General features: G+C 38.2%; 1 protein-coding gene across 4 annotated transcripts in view; it reads left to right on the forward strand.

The window, feature by feature from the left end:
- Window positions 1-3,371: 3,371 nt before the first annotated feature.
- Window positions 3,372-17,258, forward strand: part of usp7 (ubiquitin specific peptidase 7 (herpes virus-associated)) — a 31,619-nt gene continuing 17,732 nt past the window's right edge. For 2 of the 4 annotated variants that reach the window (XM_037791370.1, XM_037791371.1), the window contains exons 1-12: window positions 3,373-4,456; window positions 8,857-8,961; window positions 9,234-9,432; window positions 11,987-12,125; window positions 12,447-12,535; window positions 12,671-12,779; window positions 14,094-14,224; window positions 14,614-14,668; window positions 14,752-14,832; window positions 15,221-15,311; window positions 15,553-15,635; window positions 15,931-16,040. In XM_037791370.1, the coding sequence (XP_037647298.1) occupies window positions 4,366-4,456; window positions 8,857-8,961; window positions 9,234-9,432; window positions 11,987-12,125; window positions 12,447-12,535; window positions 12,671-12,779; window positions 14,094-14,224; window positions 14,614-14,668; window positions 14,752-14,832; window positions 15,221-15,311; window positions 15,553-15,635; window positions 15,931-16,040 (1,283 nt within the window). In that variant the 5' untranslated portion in view covers window positions 3,373-4,365. Of the gene's footprint in view, window positions 4,457-5,208; window positions 5,313-8,856; window positions 8,962-9,233; window positions 9,433-11,986; window positions 12,126-12,446; window positions 12,536-12,670; window positions 12,780-14,093; window positions 14,225-14,613; window positions 14,669-14,751; window positions 14,833-15,220; window positions 15,312-15,552; window positions 15,636-15,930; window positions 16,041-17,258 lie in introns of those variants that run through there. The other 2 variants (XM_037791373.1, XM_037791374.1) reach the window with 2 other exon arrangements.

The raw sequence follows: 17,258 nt of genomic DNA on the forward strand, positions 1-17,258 counted from the left end.
CACACACGCCCCCAAATTAAAATGATTGTATATGAAAAGTGTTGCAGGGTATTTTTGGTGGATAGATAATTCAGGAATTGTGGATGTGCCCGAATTTTGAATTATTTCTGTAATTACCCTACTTTAACTAAACCTTGATTAGCCTATTTTTATTTGTTTTACTTAATTTTGAATCAGTTAATAATACAATAATACAAATAGATCTTAACTTGAGTAACATTACATTGGGAGCACAATCTCACAGTTTTAATAGCTTTTTTTTTTGCTGAAATTATTGTCTTGATATATATATATATCATATCATATATATATATAACTCCAATTCTATCATGAAAACTTGTGATGTTCTACTTTAGCAATACATTTATGAATGTAAAACGTTTCAACAATTATAATGAGATTGCTTAAAAAATGCTCTCTCATATTGTGTTGAAACTTAAAACAAAAAAAATGCATTTTTCAGTAGAAGTTTCTAATCTGCATATACTGTATCAGAGTGTCAGTGTACGTCTGTATACATTTCCAGAACAGATGGACAATAGTTTTATTATAGAATCACAGAAGGCACAGCTTAAATCAATGTCATTTTTGAATTTCACAAAAAAATGACATAACCGAATGATTTTAAATGACACTTCTTTGACCCTTATTTACCAAAAATATTTTTTGTGGGAGAGTCCAAACTTTTTTACCAACTAAATTGTTTACATCCTAATACAGTATTTGCAGCAAAAGAGACCCTGCAGTGATATCAACAATTAAGGTTAACAGGCCCCTGGAAACTTGAAGAGCATCACGAGTTCAGGCTGTATTACACTTATATTAAATACAATCATAGAAATTAAATACATTTGTAAATAAATTATTAAAAAAGTAAATACAAGTAAAAGTAGTTAGTAAATCATATAAATTAGGGTTGAAAAAAAAAATAGATGCCACAAAGCAGTCATCAACAGAGTATAGGTCCCCTATAGTGGATAGTAGCCTATTGAAATGCTGTAGCACAATGTAAAAATACTGCATTGAAGTAAAATTCCTTCATTAATGTTTTATTAGAAGAAGCATGACCTTACAATAAAATGCAGCTCATTTTGAAAAAGGGCCCCTGCTTCCTGTTAATGGATTGGCTACTATGTGTTTTTTATTATTTAGCCTACTTTAATTTTGGTTATATATGCAGATATACTGTTCCCATACAACGCGTGATTTCTCATGTTTTGCATACAAAATTTGAATATGCAGGCATAAAAAAATTTATTTGCAGGACAGATAATAATGCACACAGTGCACTTTCATAGACTAAGCTACTGGAGTTACCCTGCACTATACTCATTGTTAACAGTCTCTTCTGCACTATATTCATTTTTTTAATAGTCCTGTATCACAGCTGTTACCCTGCACTATATTCATTTTTAACAGTTTTCTTCATCTCCTTGTATTTTTATATCTGATATATTTTTTTTAACTCCTCTACTAACTTTTTTTTTTTTTTAATAACATGTTTTTGCACTATGGAACTGTGATGCTGGAAACTTGAATTTCCCTCGGGATCAATAAAGTTACTATCTATCTATCTATCTATCTACAGCTCTTCAACACTGCTCAGTAAAAAGTAAAGTTTTTTTTTGCAGTTAACTGCAGAAAAATATAAAATTTTACAAATTTAATAAATAAAACGAAAATGGATTCACTCATTTCTGTACTTTAGTTTGTTCTTACATTCAGACAATATTTTTACCAGTTCAAGTCATTGTAAATCAGTGATTATTGGGGCCCCAATGCAACATCCAGCCACCAGTACAGCAGTATAGCCCTGTATAGTAAAATGTAAAGTTTTTTTGCAGTTTATTGCAGAAAAATATAAGGTTTTATAAATTTAATAAATAAAACGAAAATGGATTCACTCATTTCTGTATTTTAGTTTGTTCCTACATTCAGACAATATTTGTAGTCATTGTAAATCAGTGATTGGGGCCCCAATGCAACATGCAGCCACCAGTACAGCAGTATAGCCCTGTATTGTAATTATTATTATTATAAATTATAATATATTATATATTATTATGATCTATTATATAGTAATTTCTATAATTTCCAATCATCTATTAATTACTTGTTTGTACTTATATTTTATTATGATCTATTATATAGTAATTTCTATAATTTCCAATCATCTATTAATTGCTTGTTTGTACTTATATTTTATTATTATCTATTATATATTGACTTCTATAATTTCCAATCATCTATTAATTGCTTGTTTGTACTTATATTTTATTATGATCTATTATATGGTAATTTCTATAATTTCCAATCATCTATTAATTGCTTGTTTGTACTTATATTTTATCATTATCTATTATATATAATAATTTCTATAATTTCCAATCATCTATCAATTGCTTGTTTGTACTTATATTTTATTATTATCTATTATATAGTAATTTCTATAATTTCCAATCATCTATTAATTGCTTGTTTGTACTTATATTTTATTATCTATTATATGGTAATTTCTATAATTTCCAATCATCTATTAATTGCTTGTTTGTACTTATATTTTATTATTATCTATTATATATAATAATTTCTATAATTTCCAATCATCTATCAATTGCTTGTTTGTACTTATATTTTATTATTATCTATTATATATTAACTTCTATAATTTCCAATCATTTATGAATTGCTTGTTTGTACTTATTTTATTTTTATCTATTATATAGTATATCTATAATTTCCAGTCATCTATTAATTGCTTGTTTGTACTTATATTTTATTATTATCTATTATATATTAACTTCTATAATTTCCAATCATCTAATAATTGCTTGTTTGTACTTATATTTTATTATTATCTATTATATAGTATATCTATAATTTCCAATCATCTATTAATTGCTTGTTTGTACTTATATTTTATCATTATCTATTATATATAATAATTTCTATAATTTCCAATCATCTATCAATTGCTTGTTTGTACTTATATTTTATTATTATCTATTATATAGTAATTTCTATAATTTCCAATCATCTATTAATTGCTTGTTTGTACTTATATTTTATTATTATCTATTATATAGTAATTTCTATAATTTCCAATCATCTATCAATTGCTTAAGTACTTATATTTTATTATCTATTATATAGTATTTCTATAATTTCCAATCATCTATTAATTGCTTGTTTGTACTTATATTTTATTATTATCTATTATATAGTATATCTATAATTTCCAATCATCTAATAATTGCTTGTTTGTACTTATATTGTATTTCCCCTGGCTGTATCCCTGTACGCACACGCCTGATCCCTATCATTTAACTGGATGTGAACCTGGCTGGGATGGGCCAGTGTTTGTGATCTCCATGCGGATGTGACATTTCAGAGAAGAGCGCGACCGCCATTTTGAGATTTACCTCAGACTCAACACATCACAAACCACGGGAAGGAGCGGGGTGAAAGCCAGCCACACACAGCTCAGGCTACAGCGTTGTATGACCGGGCACATATTCCTCACAATAAACAAGAGGGTTCAGCTAGAAATGCAACGAGGTGCCGCGTTTTGTCGTGTATCGTGCTAAGGGGGTGCATTGGTTTATGTCGGGCCGTGTGGTTAACTCTCGTCTCCGCGAACTTCCAGATCACCATTAGTGCTATTCCGTGTTGGAAACTGGTTTGAATGGATAGCTCTTTCCTCCGCTCTTCCCCAGACGAGGGACAATCGGAGGAGCACACAGACTGGGGATATCGCAGACCAAGTTGTTGAATGTGTTGTCTATAGCAAATGAACCATTGTTTTCATTGTTGTTGTACCGATATCTCACCAGTCGGGCTGCCTAGTGTCAGGTAGCTTCACGCTAGCTATAAAACAGGCTCTTTGCTCCTCACGGTGCAGGTCGTGTTGTGTCTTGTTCAACCACATTTCCCGGGGTTAAAGCCGGATTGATTCATTTCAGCGGGCCCTTTTATCTTTCGGTGCCCCCCGGTACCATCTATCCCACCCAACCTAGGCGACTCGCACCCAACACAGGCGCCGAGATTGGGCGAATAGCGAGCAAATACGTCCGCGTTTCTCTACCCGCTCCCCCGCCGACCTCCCCTCCTCACTCCCCGGCGCTGACAGCGGACAAGGCCGAGGTCGCGACAGCAGAGCAGGCCCGGCCGCCGAGGCTCGACCTGTCCACCACCACACCACCTCCTCCTCCTCCTCCGCATCCTACCACACCTCACCAGCAGCAGCAGTCCACCAGAACCACCCGGGTCCCCGCCGAGCCGACCCCGGACAAGGTCGAGGGTATCAGAGATAGCAGGGAGCAGCAGCAGCACCGCATCACCACCACAACAACAACAGCTGCCAACATGAACCACCACCATCACCACACGCAGCAGCAGCAGCAGCAGAAAGCCGGCGAGCAGCAGCTCAGCGAGCCAGAGGACATGGAGATGGAAGGTAAGCAATCATACCAAGAAGGGTGACGCTTTACAACGTATTTTGTCATAATTTAACAGCTGCACGAGAAAGTTTTATTTGTGCAATCTGTACTCAAACTTCACAGTAAACACGGAGGCCTGAAGCTAGCTCGGAGGATAGCCGGCTGCGTTTTCTGCTGATTGCGCGTCCGTTGCAGCAGACTTCTGTGTGGAGCTGACCTCATTTTGCGTTATAAGCGAAGGGAGCTTGTATTTCTCTCCGTATGTTTAATCCGCCATTGCTTCTAGATGACCCAAAAGGGTCTGTTCTTCATCCACATTGTTTGATATTAGCCACACTAATCATTCATTCGTATCGGTCACTGTATTTCTGAATAAACTGTGTTTTTGTTGCTGTAATAGTTCTCTGATTTGCCAAATCATCGCAGTTTTGAGTCACATATTTCCAGGCCCTGCTGATTATTCACAACCTAACGTTTCAATGTTTGTAAACAGTGTGGCTGTTAAATCTGCAATTAACGTGGAAACCATGGTAGGTTATGTAGATTAATAACCCCCTACTTTGACTTCACACAGTGCGGCTTTTAGGTTGCTTTTGACAGTTATCTGCACCTTCCTCATCAAAGTTGTCTATTCTGTGAACAAAATAACCATACATTTACAAAGCTGATAACGTGATAATTAAATAAATACAGCCCGTGAATAACCCTTTTATATATGTAACGTAACGGTGCGTTTCTTACAGATATATTGTGTTAGCATCGTGTGTCTGATGGCTTGTGCGTGAAATGCGGGGCCTGCAGAGTAACACCAGTGATGTCGCTTCACTAATATACAGACTAAATTATACCAGCTTGAGCCCATACAAATGCAATGTAAGTACATTTAACTGGTTAATGTGTAAGTATATGTTTAATGTGGACGACAGCGCCGGGGTATTTGTTTTATTTATTGCTCTGTGTTCATTAAGCTGCTAATGTGCAATGCTAGCGAAGCAGCTAATTTGAAGCTAGTCCATTAGCTCCACGGCCCGTTGCTTTACGTTGATTCTCTGGCTAGCATGCTAGTTAGCTGCTCGGCTAACACTCAACGGAGGGGGTGTGTGGCGTTCCAAAATGGCGGCTTGTATTTGTTGCAACGACTCCGCTGCTGCTCGAATTCTAGGCCTTGAATTATTCTCCTCACTTTATCTTAGTTTTCTCACTTTATCTCTAATCGCTGTAAATTATATAATGTACATACTCTGGGTGGTGTGTTTCTCTAGCTTGTTGTAGCTTGATATGTGTGATTCCAGCTTAACGTTGGCTAATAACGGCCTTACAGATGAATATGTGGCTAGTGGTTGCTAGGTAGCTACGGTAGCTAAGGTGGCTCGCGCAGATGCGTCGATCGTGATTTGCTAAATTGACTCTGCTATAACGAGTCAGTGGAGCAGATGACGCTCTGGCAGGCTGAATGTAAATCATGCTTTGGTTCAGTTGTTAGTTTACACGTTGATGTGTTGTGTGAAACGTGTAGCAGTGCTGTTTAAGTGACGGTGGTCGCCGCTGCGGTAAGCCAGGCCCGCACACAGACAGAGGCAGCGCGGGGGATTTGCTGCTTCATTGTATGGACGACCAACACGGCATGGAGCTCGCCATTTTTAATGATCTGTGTTTTTGTTAGTCAGCTTTGTAGCCAGGGCCCACCTATATTACCGTTTTAGTAAGCGTTTTAAGACACAGAAAACTCCACCTTACCACCATTTTAAGTTTTTTTTTATTAATGTCAATTTAGGACAGAGTAGAGGCTTTAGGGAAGCCTTCAGCATCACTGCGTCATTTGGTCCATTTTATGATCTGTTCACACACACACATTGTTGCTTGTTATTCACCTGCACACAATATATGGCTTATTTATTTAATTATAGCAATAAGCAAGTAGGAAAGGCCCCAGGTGTAATTTACATTTTTTTTAATGGTTCATTTTAATACTCGTCATACTAGGAGCAGGTGCACTCATCATACTTCCTCACCCCTTAGTTGCTGGTTCATCCTTGTTGGATTCATTCCAAATGCACTGCAGCCTTACAAGGACAGTGAAAACAAGTTGACATAATAAACTCCTTTTTTTCCCTTTTTTTTTTTTTTTTACTGCTTATAGCAACACATACCACATTTCCTTTATGGTATGAGGCTCCATTCGGTTGCATTTAGGGTTAAGCCATCATATGCTCTACATATTCTCAGTCATTTTATCTGTTTTTTTGCCTCAGCAATCTTACTGGGATGCCAGGCTCTTGCTGCCACACAATCAATCCAAGTGTTTATGCCTGTTACGGCTCTCCAAACATGTAGGAAATAAATAGGTAAACAAACATTATGCGATTTCTCAAAAGATGCTTTTCTTACAAAATTTAATTTGTCTAATAGGACAAGATTAAGGACTAAGATGCTAGAAAATAACTGTTACACAGTCAAGGTTTCATTCAGTGATATTATTTGTACTTCATGATATTGTTATAGGGATGTTTCATACCTTTACTGCATCAGTCAGACACAACTCGTGATCTGATGCATCAAACAGCATTTCGGCTTCTTAGTGCCAAGTAAGTGTAACAGGATCAGCTGTGCTGCTATAACCTTGTTGCTGTAGGTTAAACGCACATCTGGAGTGAATTTTTTCCTGTTTGCCTGGCATCCAGTTGTCTCATAGGAGAAAATTTGTCTTGATGTTGATGACTTTTATTTGCTGTTTTCAGTCCAGAGGGTGTGGACTTTAAAACAATTAGGAAAGATTAGAGTACTTTGTTGGTAGTTCTCTCTTGAAATAGAAAAATGTGTTTGTGCTTTTGATTAATTGTTACTGTTGTAGCAGGTATTCAGATCAATTACTGTGCTGCTTCTTGGAAATAATTATAAATAATAAATCAGTGTGTTGAGATGCTTGTGATTTCCCCCTTCCAGCGACCTGCGCAGTTTGAGGGACAGTAAATTCTACATTAAGCCTTTGTTGTGTATATGAAATATATGGATATGAAATTACTGGAACTATGTCCAGTTCCGGCTTGTGCAGATTTCAGTGACTGATCCATTAGGGCGCACTTCTCAGAGGTTTCAGGATAGACTGACACAGTGGGCGGGACAAGAAGTTGTCATGGAGTTGACTGACAGACCCCATTAGCAGGGTGTAATCCACTTGAGGAAACAAGGTCAGTCTCCTGCAGGACTCGGTCAGTAACGTTACCTGGAGACACACTCACACAACTGATACCGTTGCATCTGTCAGCTGGGAGGAAGACAAGGATCACAGATGCACATGAAATACAGTGTAAGAGACGGACTGACACATCAACACATTTGGAGACATATGCCTCATATCACTGCTGTCGTTATGGTTAAGTCTGGCTTCTGTTGCATCGCAGTCATCATCACAGGATTCAGGCAGATTTCACTCACTCTTTGGAGTCGACTCAAAGCTCATCTGTTTCCGTCAACAATGTGTTTTGATAGATGAGACTGCGCATCGAGCCGCCTCATTATTCGGCTGGTATCATTGTTTTCCTCTGTGCGCGTGTGTTTTTGTTTGAGCGATGACTTGCAGCCTAATCCTGCATTGTGTCCATAATTACCCAGCCTACTGTAATGTCGCATGGTCTTTGTCACACACACACACACACACACACACACACACACACACACACACACACACACATTCTCTCTGTTGCCCTCACTCTGACACACAGACTGGGAAAGAAGACATGTCATGCTGGCTCAGCAGGGTTTTCCCAGGGAAATGCATGAAATGGGAGATGAAGGATCACTATCTGGAGACGAGGGAGATAAAGATGGAGTCAGTTTGCTTTTTTTAATACAAAAAATGGCCAATCTTGGTTGATGCTGTATTCGTGCCTTAAATGATTAAGTTAATTTTCAGATTGTAAGTCTATCCTGCTCTTTTAAAGGGTGCACATATTCACAGAAACCTGGCAATAAAACCTATTTAAGAACTTGACTAATCCCCTCTCAAATTTCCCATCATTTCCACAACCAAAGGGAGTATGGGAGTACTGATTTGTATGTTCACATTTTCTATGAATAAAATGGTCCAATGGTAGTAAGAAAGTAATCTAGCAGATTGTCTGTTGTAGGTGCAACCTTTAGTTTTAAATGGTTATTGCCGTTGTGCGATTAAGACTGGTGAACATTGATGATATTGAATAAATTTGTCAGAGGAAGCTGCTTTTTTTTTTTTTTAGGTCTTGATGTCGTATTGTATTGATTTTGGTAGGATAATCTGACCTTTTTGACCCCTCATTTCTGACCTGCTGAAGTCACATAGTTGGCAAAGCATAGGCTTCAGCCAGCTTTCCTCCAATTGAAGAAATGTCTCTATGATAGAACCATACAATCTTATCATATTGATTCTCTCTTTGTTCAGCTGGGGACACAGACGACCCTCCAAGAATCCCGGCCAACCCCGTGATCAATGGTAACGTGGCCATGGCAGATGGACACAACAACACAGAGGAGGACATGGAGGATGGTGAGGATATTGTGCACTTACACTAACAAACACGATTACAAACACTTTGCTTGTTTCGAAGCTTGAGCTGCGAAAGTAATTGTCATTTAACGATCCAGGTTTAACATCATCCTTTGAATTACTTGTTGTCTAAATTGGCTGTAGAGTTATTGGTCTCACATTAAGACGTATCCACGGATTTGCACCTGTTCTTGAGAGCTGGAAGAAACCTGTTCCCTCTGCTCACCATCTAACCTACCCCCTTTTTCCCATCTCCCTCCATCTTTCCACAGACACCAGTTGGCGGTCAGAGGCGACTTTCCGCTTTGTGGTAGAACGCTTCAGCCGCCTGAGTGAGTCTGTGCTCAGCCCGTCCTGCTTTGTCCGGAACCTTCCGTGGAAGATAATGGTGATGCCGCGCTTCTACCCCGACCGGCCACACCAGAAGAGCGTCGGCTTCTTCCTGCAGTGTAACGCAGAATCAGACTCCACGTAGGTGTCCTGGTGGGAAGAGGGATTTTGGGGACATTGCAGAGATGCACAGGCACACACCTAAAACCTTTGATGGTCCTGGTACACATCAGGGCATGTGAGCGGTGAAAATTTCCACTCCCGCGCTCAAGGCCGCTTCACTCAATATTGCTCCACACTCAACTCAGATTTCATCCAGATCCACTCAAATCGCTCACTGCTCACTCTAAAATAAAGAAACAAGCTGCGTTGTATTTTAATAAGGGCTGTACTGAATGTCTTTTTTCATTTTTAATTATTTTACATTCAAAGCTTCTATTGAGGTTTTCGGATGAAGCTTCGAATGTATGATATCGCCCTAAAAGATATCCTCCAACAAAATTCTCAATTTGAATGAAGTGATTTAATGGATTAAATGACCTAATCTTTTTTTTATTAAATCCACTTTCTTAAATTAATATAACTTGTCAGTTTTGTTTGATTGCTGCTAGTCTGCCCCGTTAATACAGGTGCGTCCTTTGTCTGCAGCGAGTGGGAGAGTTTTTTTGACCACAGTAAAAATGTTCATTTTTGAAAGGCTAAATGTTACTACAGACTACATGTCGTGAATTTTGGAATCTATCTTTTGAGTTTTGGACTTTACAATGCTCTGGAGTTACTAGAAGTGTTTGAATCAAACAAGTGAAACAATCCTACACAGCCGCCGTGCGCAATAAGCAGACACGTTCTAGGTCTGGCTCGCTCGTTTCTGATTCGAACTCACAGTGTGAGCGGTACCGGTGCAGGATGGAGCAGTAGATGAGGCGATGCTCCAACCTTTTTCAAAAATCCGCTCTGGGCTCCATCCAAAAGTCCTTCGGCTCCACTGACATGCTCTGGCACACATACACAAAGTGTTTCTTAAATAACATAAATTAACTGTTTCCATAGTTATAATAGCTTAAGAGGCCACCTTTCACAAAACTGGTGTTCAAATCAGTGAAGACATATCAAATCTGAGCTGATTTATTAAAAAAAAAGTACTGAATGTATTGGTAATATCTGACTGACCTTATACCCACATACAGGTTTTGCTGCTTTGAATGACACTTTGTGTTTACAATCTGAAAGTCATACTGTACTATTAGTTTAGGACATATACTGCAGTAAAACATTGACGTAATGGGGCCTGTATACATTGCTGCCTCCCCACAATTGTTCACTTTTCTTTGTTTTATAACCAAACCGTAAAAGTACTTTTATGACACTGAATGACTCTTTCATGTCTGTCTGAAACAATCTGAAAATTGATTTACATTAAGTATAGATATAAAAAAAAACTAAATATTTGCATCATCATTCCTCCAGTGGTTGGCGTGGTATATTTCTGTTTGGTGTTTGGACCACATCAGATGTAGCAGAAAGCTCAACTTCGGTCTCATCAGACCATCAAACTTTCTTCCAAATTGGTATAGTCTCCTACATGCCTTCTGGCAAACACTACTTTTTTAACAGTGTAAGTTTCTTGGCGTCTTCTCACTAGTGTCCTTTACATGCGGACACTTGACAGGCAGGGTGACCTGCTCCTCACAAGTTCACAGCTGTGACATATTCTTTCCATTTTTTAATGATTGACCTTACTGTACTCTGACGAATATTCATTAAAATGTACTTGCATCTCTCCCCTAATTGGTACTTTTCAGTAACCTTTTCCGGTTTCATTTGGAGCCATCACTTGTCTTTATGATGTAGTTTTGGCCAGGAAACTGAAAGTTGTAGGACCTTCTAGATGTCATAGCTTGATTACACACAGATGATCTCCATTTAATTTATAAAGCAGTTTCCAAAAACTCTTGGCTGCACCGATGATGATTTAGGTATGTTTTAGTAGATGGGGTGAATACTTCTGCAGTCAGTTATTTTGAATTTATTTTGAATTCAATTTGTAGAGTCATTGGTTTCTGGAAAGATTTTTTTTTAAACTTTGCTTTGGTTTCATTGCTGACAGCGATCCTGATCTTCTGGTCAAGTAATAGTACTTTGTTTGCCTCAGTGGCTTTTTAGTCAAAAGGTATTCTTCAAAGCTGCCACCAAGAAACATGACAGGAAGTAAAATTAGCTGTTGAGGCCCTATCACCTTGTCATTTCCCCTATTTTTAAAAATTGTTTTTTTGTGTTACATTATAGAAGCAATAGGTCACAGTTCGCTAACATGGTCTTTTGTTTTAGCAATAAATGAATGGCCTTCTTCATTCATTGCTGAATTGTGTCCAAAACCTACTGGCTGTGACTTTTCTTGAGCTAGTGGCCACACATTAATTACATTGTGTGAAACACATGTGTGAAACACACATCTTAACTTAAAAACACTCAGTCAGATGGCTCATCCCCCCACAATGCCTGCAGAATTCCTCAATAACAGAATGTGTTAAAATCTGTATCAAAAGTACACATCATGGGATACATATGGCAGAATATGTTTATTCAAGGGAGTGTGGTTATTCATGAGAAAATGGTAAAATCATTTTTAAAATCACCTGTCTCATAATGTTAAAAAAAATCCTTAAAAGATTTGTGTATTCTGTTATTGTTTCAGGTCATGGTCGTGCCACGCACAGGCCATGCTGAAGATCATAAACTACAAAGACGATGAGAAGTCTTTCAGCCGCAGGATCAGTCACCTGTTCTTCCACAAAGAGAATGACTGGGGCTTCTCCAACTTCATGTCCTGGAGTGTAAGTACAGAAACAGATTCATATTAATAGCCAGATATGTTTTTCAGAGGGGACAAAGAACCACCAAAGAAATATTGTCTGTTTTTGATGAAGAGGTTGATGAAGTAGACACACACAGGAGACAAAAACATGATATTCATTTATTTGTTGGTTGGGTGGATAGAAGAGGCCGTGCTGGCGGAGTTGTTTAATTTTTGTGCAACATAATGTCATTTGCTCATCTATTTGGACCTCTTAATCATAAATAAAAATACAAGTAAACGCCTTTTAATTGTTCATATTCCTATTGATATTCACTGTTGTGGTGGTGTTGTGTTTCAGGATGTGACTGATCCAGAGAGGGGCTTCGTTGATGACGACAAAGTCACATTTGAAGTCTATGTCCAGGCAGATGCCCCACATGGAGTGGCGTACGTAGCTCTTCATTTTCTCTGGGGTCTTTAATTCTCTCTGGGTTGGGTTTTCTACAGTGGTCCCATGTTTAATTTTCTCTGTTTAGGTTTTATGAATTATAACAATAACATCATATTTCTCTCTGTAACCAGATGGGACTCTAAGAAACACACAGGCTATGTTGGACTAAAGAACCAGGGAGCTACCTGCTACATGAACAGCCTGCTACAGACACTCTTCTTCACCAACCAGCTACGACGGGTATGGAGTTTGTCTTTGTATGAGGCGCAGTGTCTATTTTTACATGTTCATTTTGTGCATTGGCTTAAGCTGTTAAGCTTAAACTAGCTTGTGTAATTTGTGTAAATGTGTGCACTAGAGCCTCAGTTCTTTTTTTCTGTTTGTGTGTGTTTGTACATTTTGTCCACATGTTGACATGTGTCACAGTGTTAGAAATTAACTTTTTTGACCACCTGCCACTGTGGCTGCTGGATTCTTAAATCTACCAGCCACTCAATAGGTTACCATTGCTTTTTTGGCTGCGGAGTGAAGCGAATCTAGCAGCCACTTGCATATTTTAGCTCGGGGCTGGTGCCAAATTCCAATCACAAATATTGAAGGCCAACCTCAAATATAGGCTAAATATTGAAATATATATATATACTGAAATTCACAACTTGCATATGTGGTGTATAGTTCTACTCTGTGTGCTGCTGCTTTTCCTTTTTTGTTTATCAATGTTGTAGCACTGCTACCACTATCATCTGATTTCACTGAGGCCCTTATAGTCTTAATCCAGTTTCATAGCTTTTTCCAACAGAACCTCTGAAAATGTACATTTTACTTGTCATGAATATAACAATGGATGGATCGATACCGGATCAGATAGCTGGATCGGGTATCGGTAACAATGGGGCCGATCTAGTCAATTCTATATGTATAGACTATATACATTATATACTGGAATTGTAATTCAAGTTGCTAGAGTACAATTAATTATTTAAATAATTAATAACAATTCAGTAAATTTATATCTATGTATTTATTTGTTACATTTTGTCAAAGTTAGGAAAGCAATATTTAAGCCAAACCTGATGTTGCCTTTCACATAAAAGAATGATCCAAGTCACTTCCCCACAGTGAGGCATACAGCTTATTAATTAAACACTGGTATCAGATTGGTACTCGGTATCAGCCAATAACCAAAGACCAGGTATAGGTATCGGAACTAAAAAAGTAAAATCGGTGCATCCCTAAAAAAAACAAAGTTTAAATATACTGTAGTACATTTCTTCACAAATGGTGAAAATTCGTAACCTCCCTCTAAGTGTATTATATTATGTGTATATATGTTTATTTTTTGTTTATATCTTATATTATATATTAGTAGAATTTACATTTTTTTATATTTATTTTATTTTAACTTTTTAATTATTCTATTATTATTATTACTGCTTATTTGTACCAACTAACTAAAGCAAATTCCTAGTGTATACCTGATACACCTGGCAATAAATAAAGATTCTGATTCTGATTATTGTCTAAAGCTAATCGTGGTGTGAATCTTCTTCCCAGGCGGTGTACATGATGCCCACAGAAGGCGACGACTCGTCCAAGAGCGTTCCCCTGGCACTGCAGAGGGTTTTCTACGAGCTGCAACACAGCGACAAACCCGTCGGCACCAAGAAACTCACCAAGTCCTTTGGGTAGTGCAGACTTTCTTTATTGACAGCTCACCTGTGTTTTGACTTAAGGTGACATAGATGGAGGCTAGAATGAGAAGTACAACCAGTATTAAGTGTTTTTGGCTCAGTGGTGTACATTTTCTCTGTATTTTCTTGTTGGCATTGGAATGCTCAAAACATCAAAGATACTTTTCTCAGTTCGAATAACATCAGAAAAATCTTAGTTTGCATTACTTTGTAGGATGTTTCCTGATGTTCCATGATTTGGCCAGATGATTTTTGACACTTTAAGACTGTGTTAAATATAATTTTCCAGTAGAATTTGAAATGGTTACCAGCCACAACTCTTTCCTGATCTGTGAGTATAGTATCTAACTGCCTTGCTGTGTTTTCTTTTTTCCTGTGTGAAGATGGGAAACACTAGATAGCTTCATGCAACATGATGTACAGGAGCTGTGCAGAGTGGTAAGTTCTCTCATACTCTCTTAAAGAATGTGGGTGTGTATGTATGCATGTTGCACAATTACTGACTTGTGTGTGTGTTTCAGCTCCTGGACAATGTGGAGAACAAAATGAAAGGCACCTGTGTTGAGGGAACAATCCCTAAGCTCTTCAGAGGAAAGATGGTGGTATGTTTTCTCTCTCTTTCTCTCTACCTCTTCTCGTCTGACTTGTCCTCATGATTACGGACACATTTTGTGTAGTTGTAATAAATTTTATCAGTCTACCCTGAGTTACATTTCAAAAAGACGTAGCTTTTTAGAATGAGAATGATTCTGTTTTATTTGTTGAAGTTCAAGTACACAATAAAGCCAGCACAGCATGCATTATGTAAACAGTGCTGTAACACAGTGATGATGTGAAGTAGTCTAACTTAGCACAGGATGTAGCCAGGAACAAAGTCAGTTTAAGAATAGAAGGAGGTTAAATCAAGAAGTGAATCTCTTAGAAATAATGTTTTTGACTTGCCAATTGTATTATACAATCTGACCCGTGTGTGTATGTGTTACTCTCTAGTCATATATCCAGTGCAAGCATGTGGACTACCGGTCAGAGCGGATAGAGGACTACTATGACATCCAGCTTAGCATAAAAGGAAAGAAGAACAGTGAGTATCAACACAACTTCATGGCTTTTCTCAAACAATGGAACATGAGGGTGAAAAGTCAGCGAAATCACATGCAGCACATCTGATTTGATTTGACTGACTTTTCACCCTCATTGAAAATATGTTGTGTTTCCTGCTGCAAAAGTCTGTTCACTGCTATTTACAGTATACAAGACCTGTTTTTGAATTTACCAGAATGAATGTTCTCTTGATCTCATCTGTGCTTTCTGCTTATTTCCAGTCTTCGAGTCATTCAAAGATTATGTTGCAACCGAACAGTTAGACGGCGACAACAAATACGACGCAGGAGAGCATGGCCTGCAGGTGAGGCTTCACAGGGACTGGATCTAAATTATTTATGCGTCTTTTTTGTTCTTGTTTATTTTAGTTTGCTTACATTACGTTTTATTTATTTTTGCTATATCTCAATTGGTATTTATGCTAATTTGAAAAAAGAAAGCTGTAATTAACTGATGAAGCAGGACCCTGTTGACTTTACAATGTGAATGTGAAAATCTAGTTAGAATAAGTTACTTAATGCTGCAAACATTAAGGGTTGGAGAATGAATGTCAATGGGATGTCCTGACCAGATGCCTGACACGTTTGTTTGTGCTACAGGAAGCAGAGAAGGGGGTGAAGTTCCTTACCTTCCCTCCGATCCTCCATCTGCAGCTGATGAGGTTCATGTACGACCCACAGACCGACCAAAACATCAAGATTAATGACAGGTAGAGCAAAAACACCAAACTTCACTCGCACACGTTCATTCTTTCTATTAATCTTACTTGTATATTACTTTACAAACACATACACTGCCCTGCTTGAATCAGATCTCTCACACAGTGCGTCGGTGGCTGGTGGTTTGACATACATTTAGAGATGGTCTGGTCCATATAGACCTTTTTACAGCTAACGTTATCAATAATATGCGCATGCACGGTACTGGCGTTAACTGGTGACTTTCAGCCAAATGCATCCGTGGTTGCTCATATTGACTTAAACACATATTTGATTGATTGATTGCAAATTGATTGAAGGCTTTTAGGGGGACACCTACATGTTATGTTCATGTTTTCAACAGTTGCCGTCACTACGAGCAACCACGGCGCATTCGGCTGAGAGTCACCAGTTAACATGGTCACTTGTTAAACCAAAACACCTCCCCAGCTGCAAGTAGCGCCCATTTTAAAAACTCAATAAACTCAAAACTCTGAGTCTGTCATGGTATTTGGCTTTCTCTAAATGACCACAGATAATGCAGTTGTAAGCATCTAGTGTATGCTCCTAATTTCTCGCTGCTGTAACGTTTCATGCTTGGTTTCTCCACCAAATACTTGTATTTGTCTGGCCACGAAATATTGGGCCACTTGCTAATGTATTCTACCCACTCACTAAGACCACACGGATCTTGAAAGTCAATTTGTTTAGGTTGCATTCCTGATCGGTGGTTAATGCTCTGGCATTTAGCTTGACAAGCTATTGCACGTGCGCACACTTATGTACGTCATCATTATTTGCAAATTGTAAAGGGTCTATTAACATAGGTTAAAGGAGCAGTCTATTTCCAGAAACGGCAGCACTCTCTGAACAGCATGCCCTGACCTCCTGCACTAAAACAAGTGAGAAAGTGAGTCATTGAGAGTGTTTCCTGTAGGCCGTATCACTCTGTGTAAAGCTCTGTGGAAGCTAATGGTGTTTTAATAATCCACCAGGATAATGTGACACTTTCGGAACACTCAAACACACATGTGCAGCCGTCCAGAATAGCTAATTTTCCTCTGAAGCAGCTCAACAAGCTCTGAGTCATCCATGTGACGCTGCCACCGGCACCTGGCCCCCTAAGGGCTTTGTATATGTACACACACACACACACACACACACATCCAGACTCTGTGGCTGTGCAGTGGCAGTTGAACTTGAATCATGACAGCTTAAACTCATGCTTT

Source organism: Sebastes umbrosus, chromosome 14, assembly GCF_015220745.1.
Source record: "Sebastes umbrosus isolate fSebUmb1 chromosome 14, fSebUmb1.pri, whole genome shotgun sequence".
NCBI lineage: Eukaryota > Metazoa > Chordata > Actinopteri > Perciformes > Sebastidae > Sebastes > Sebastes umbrosus.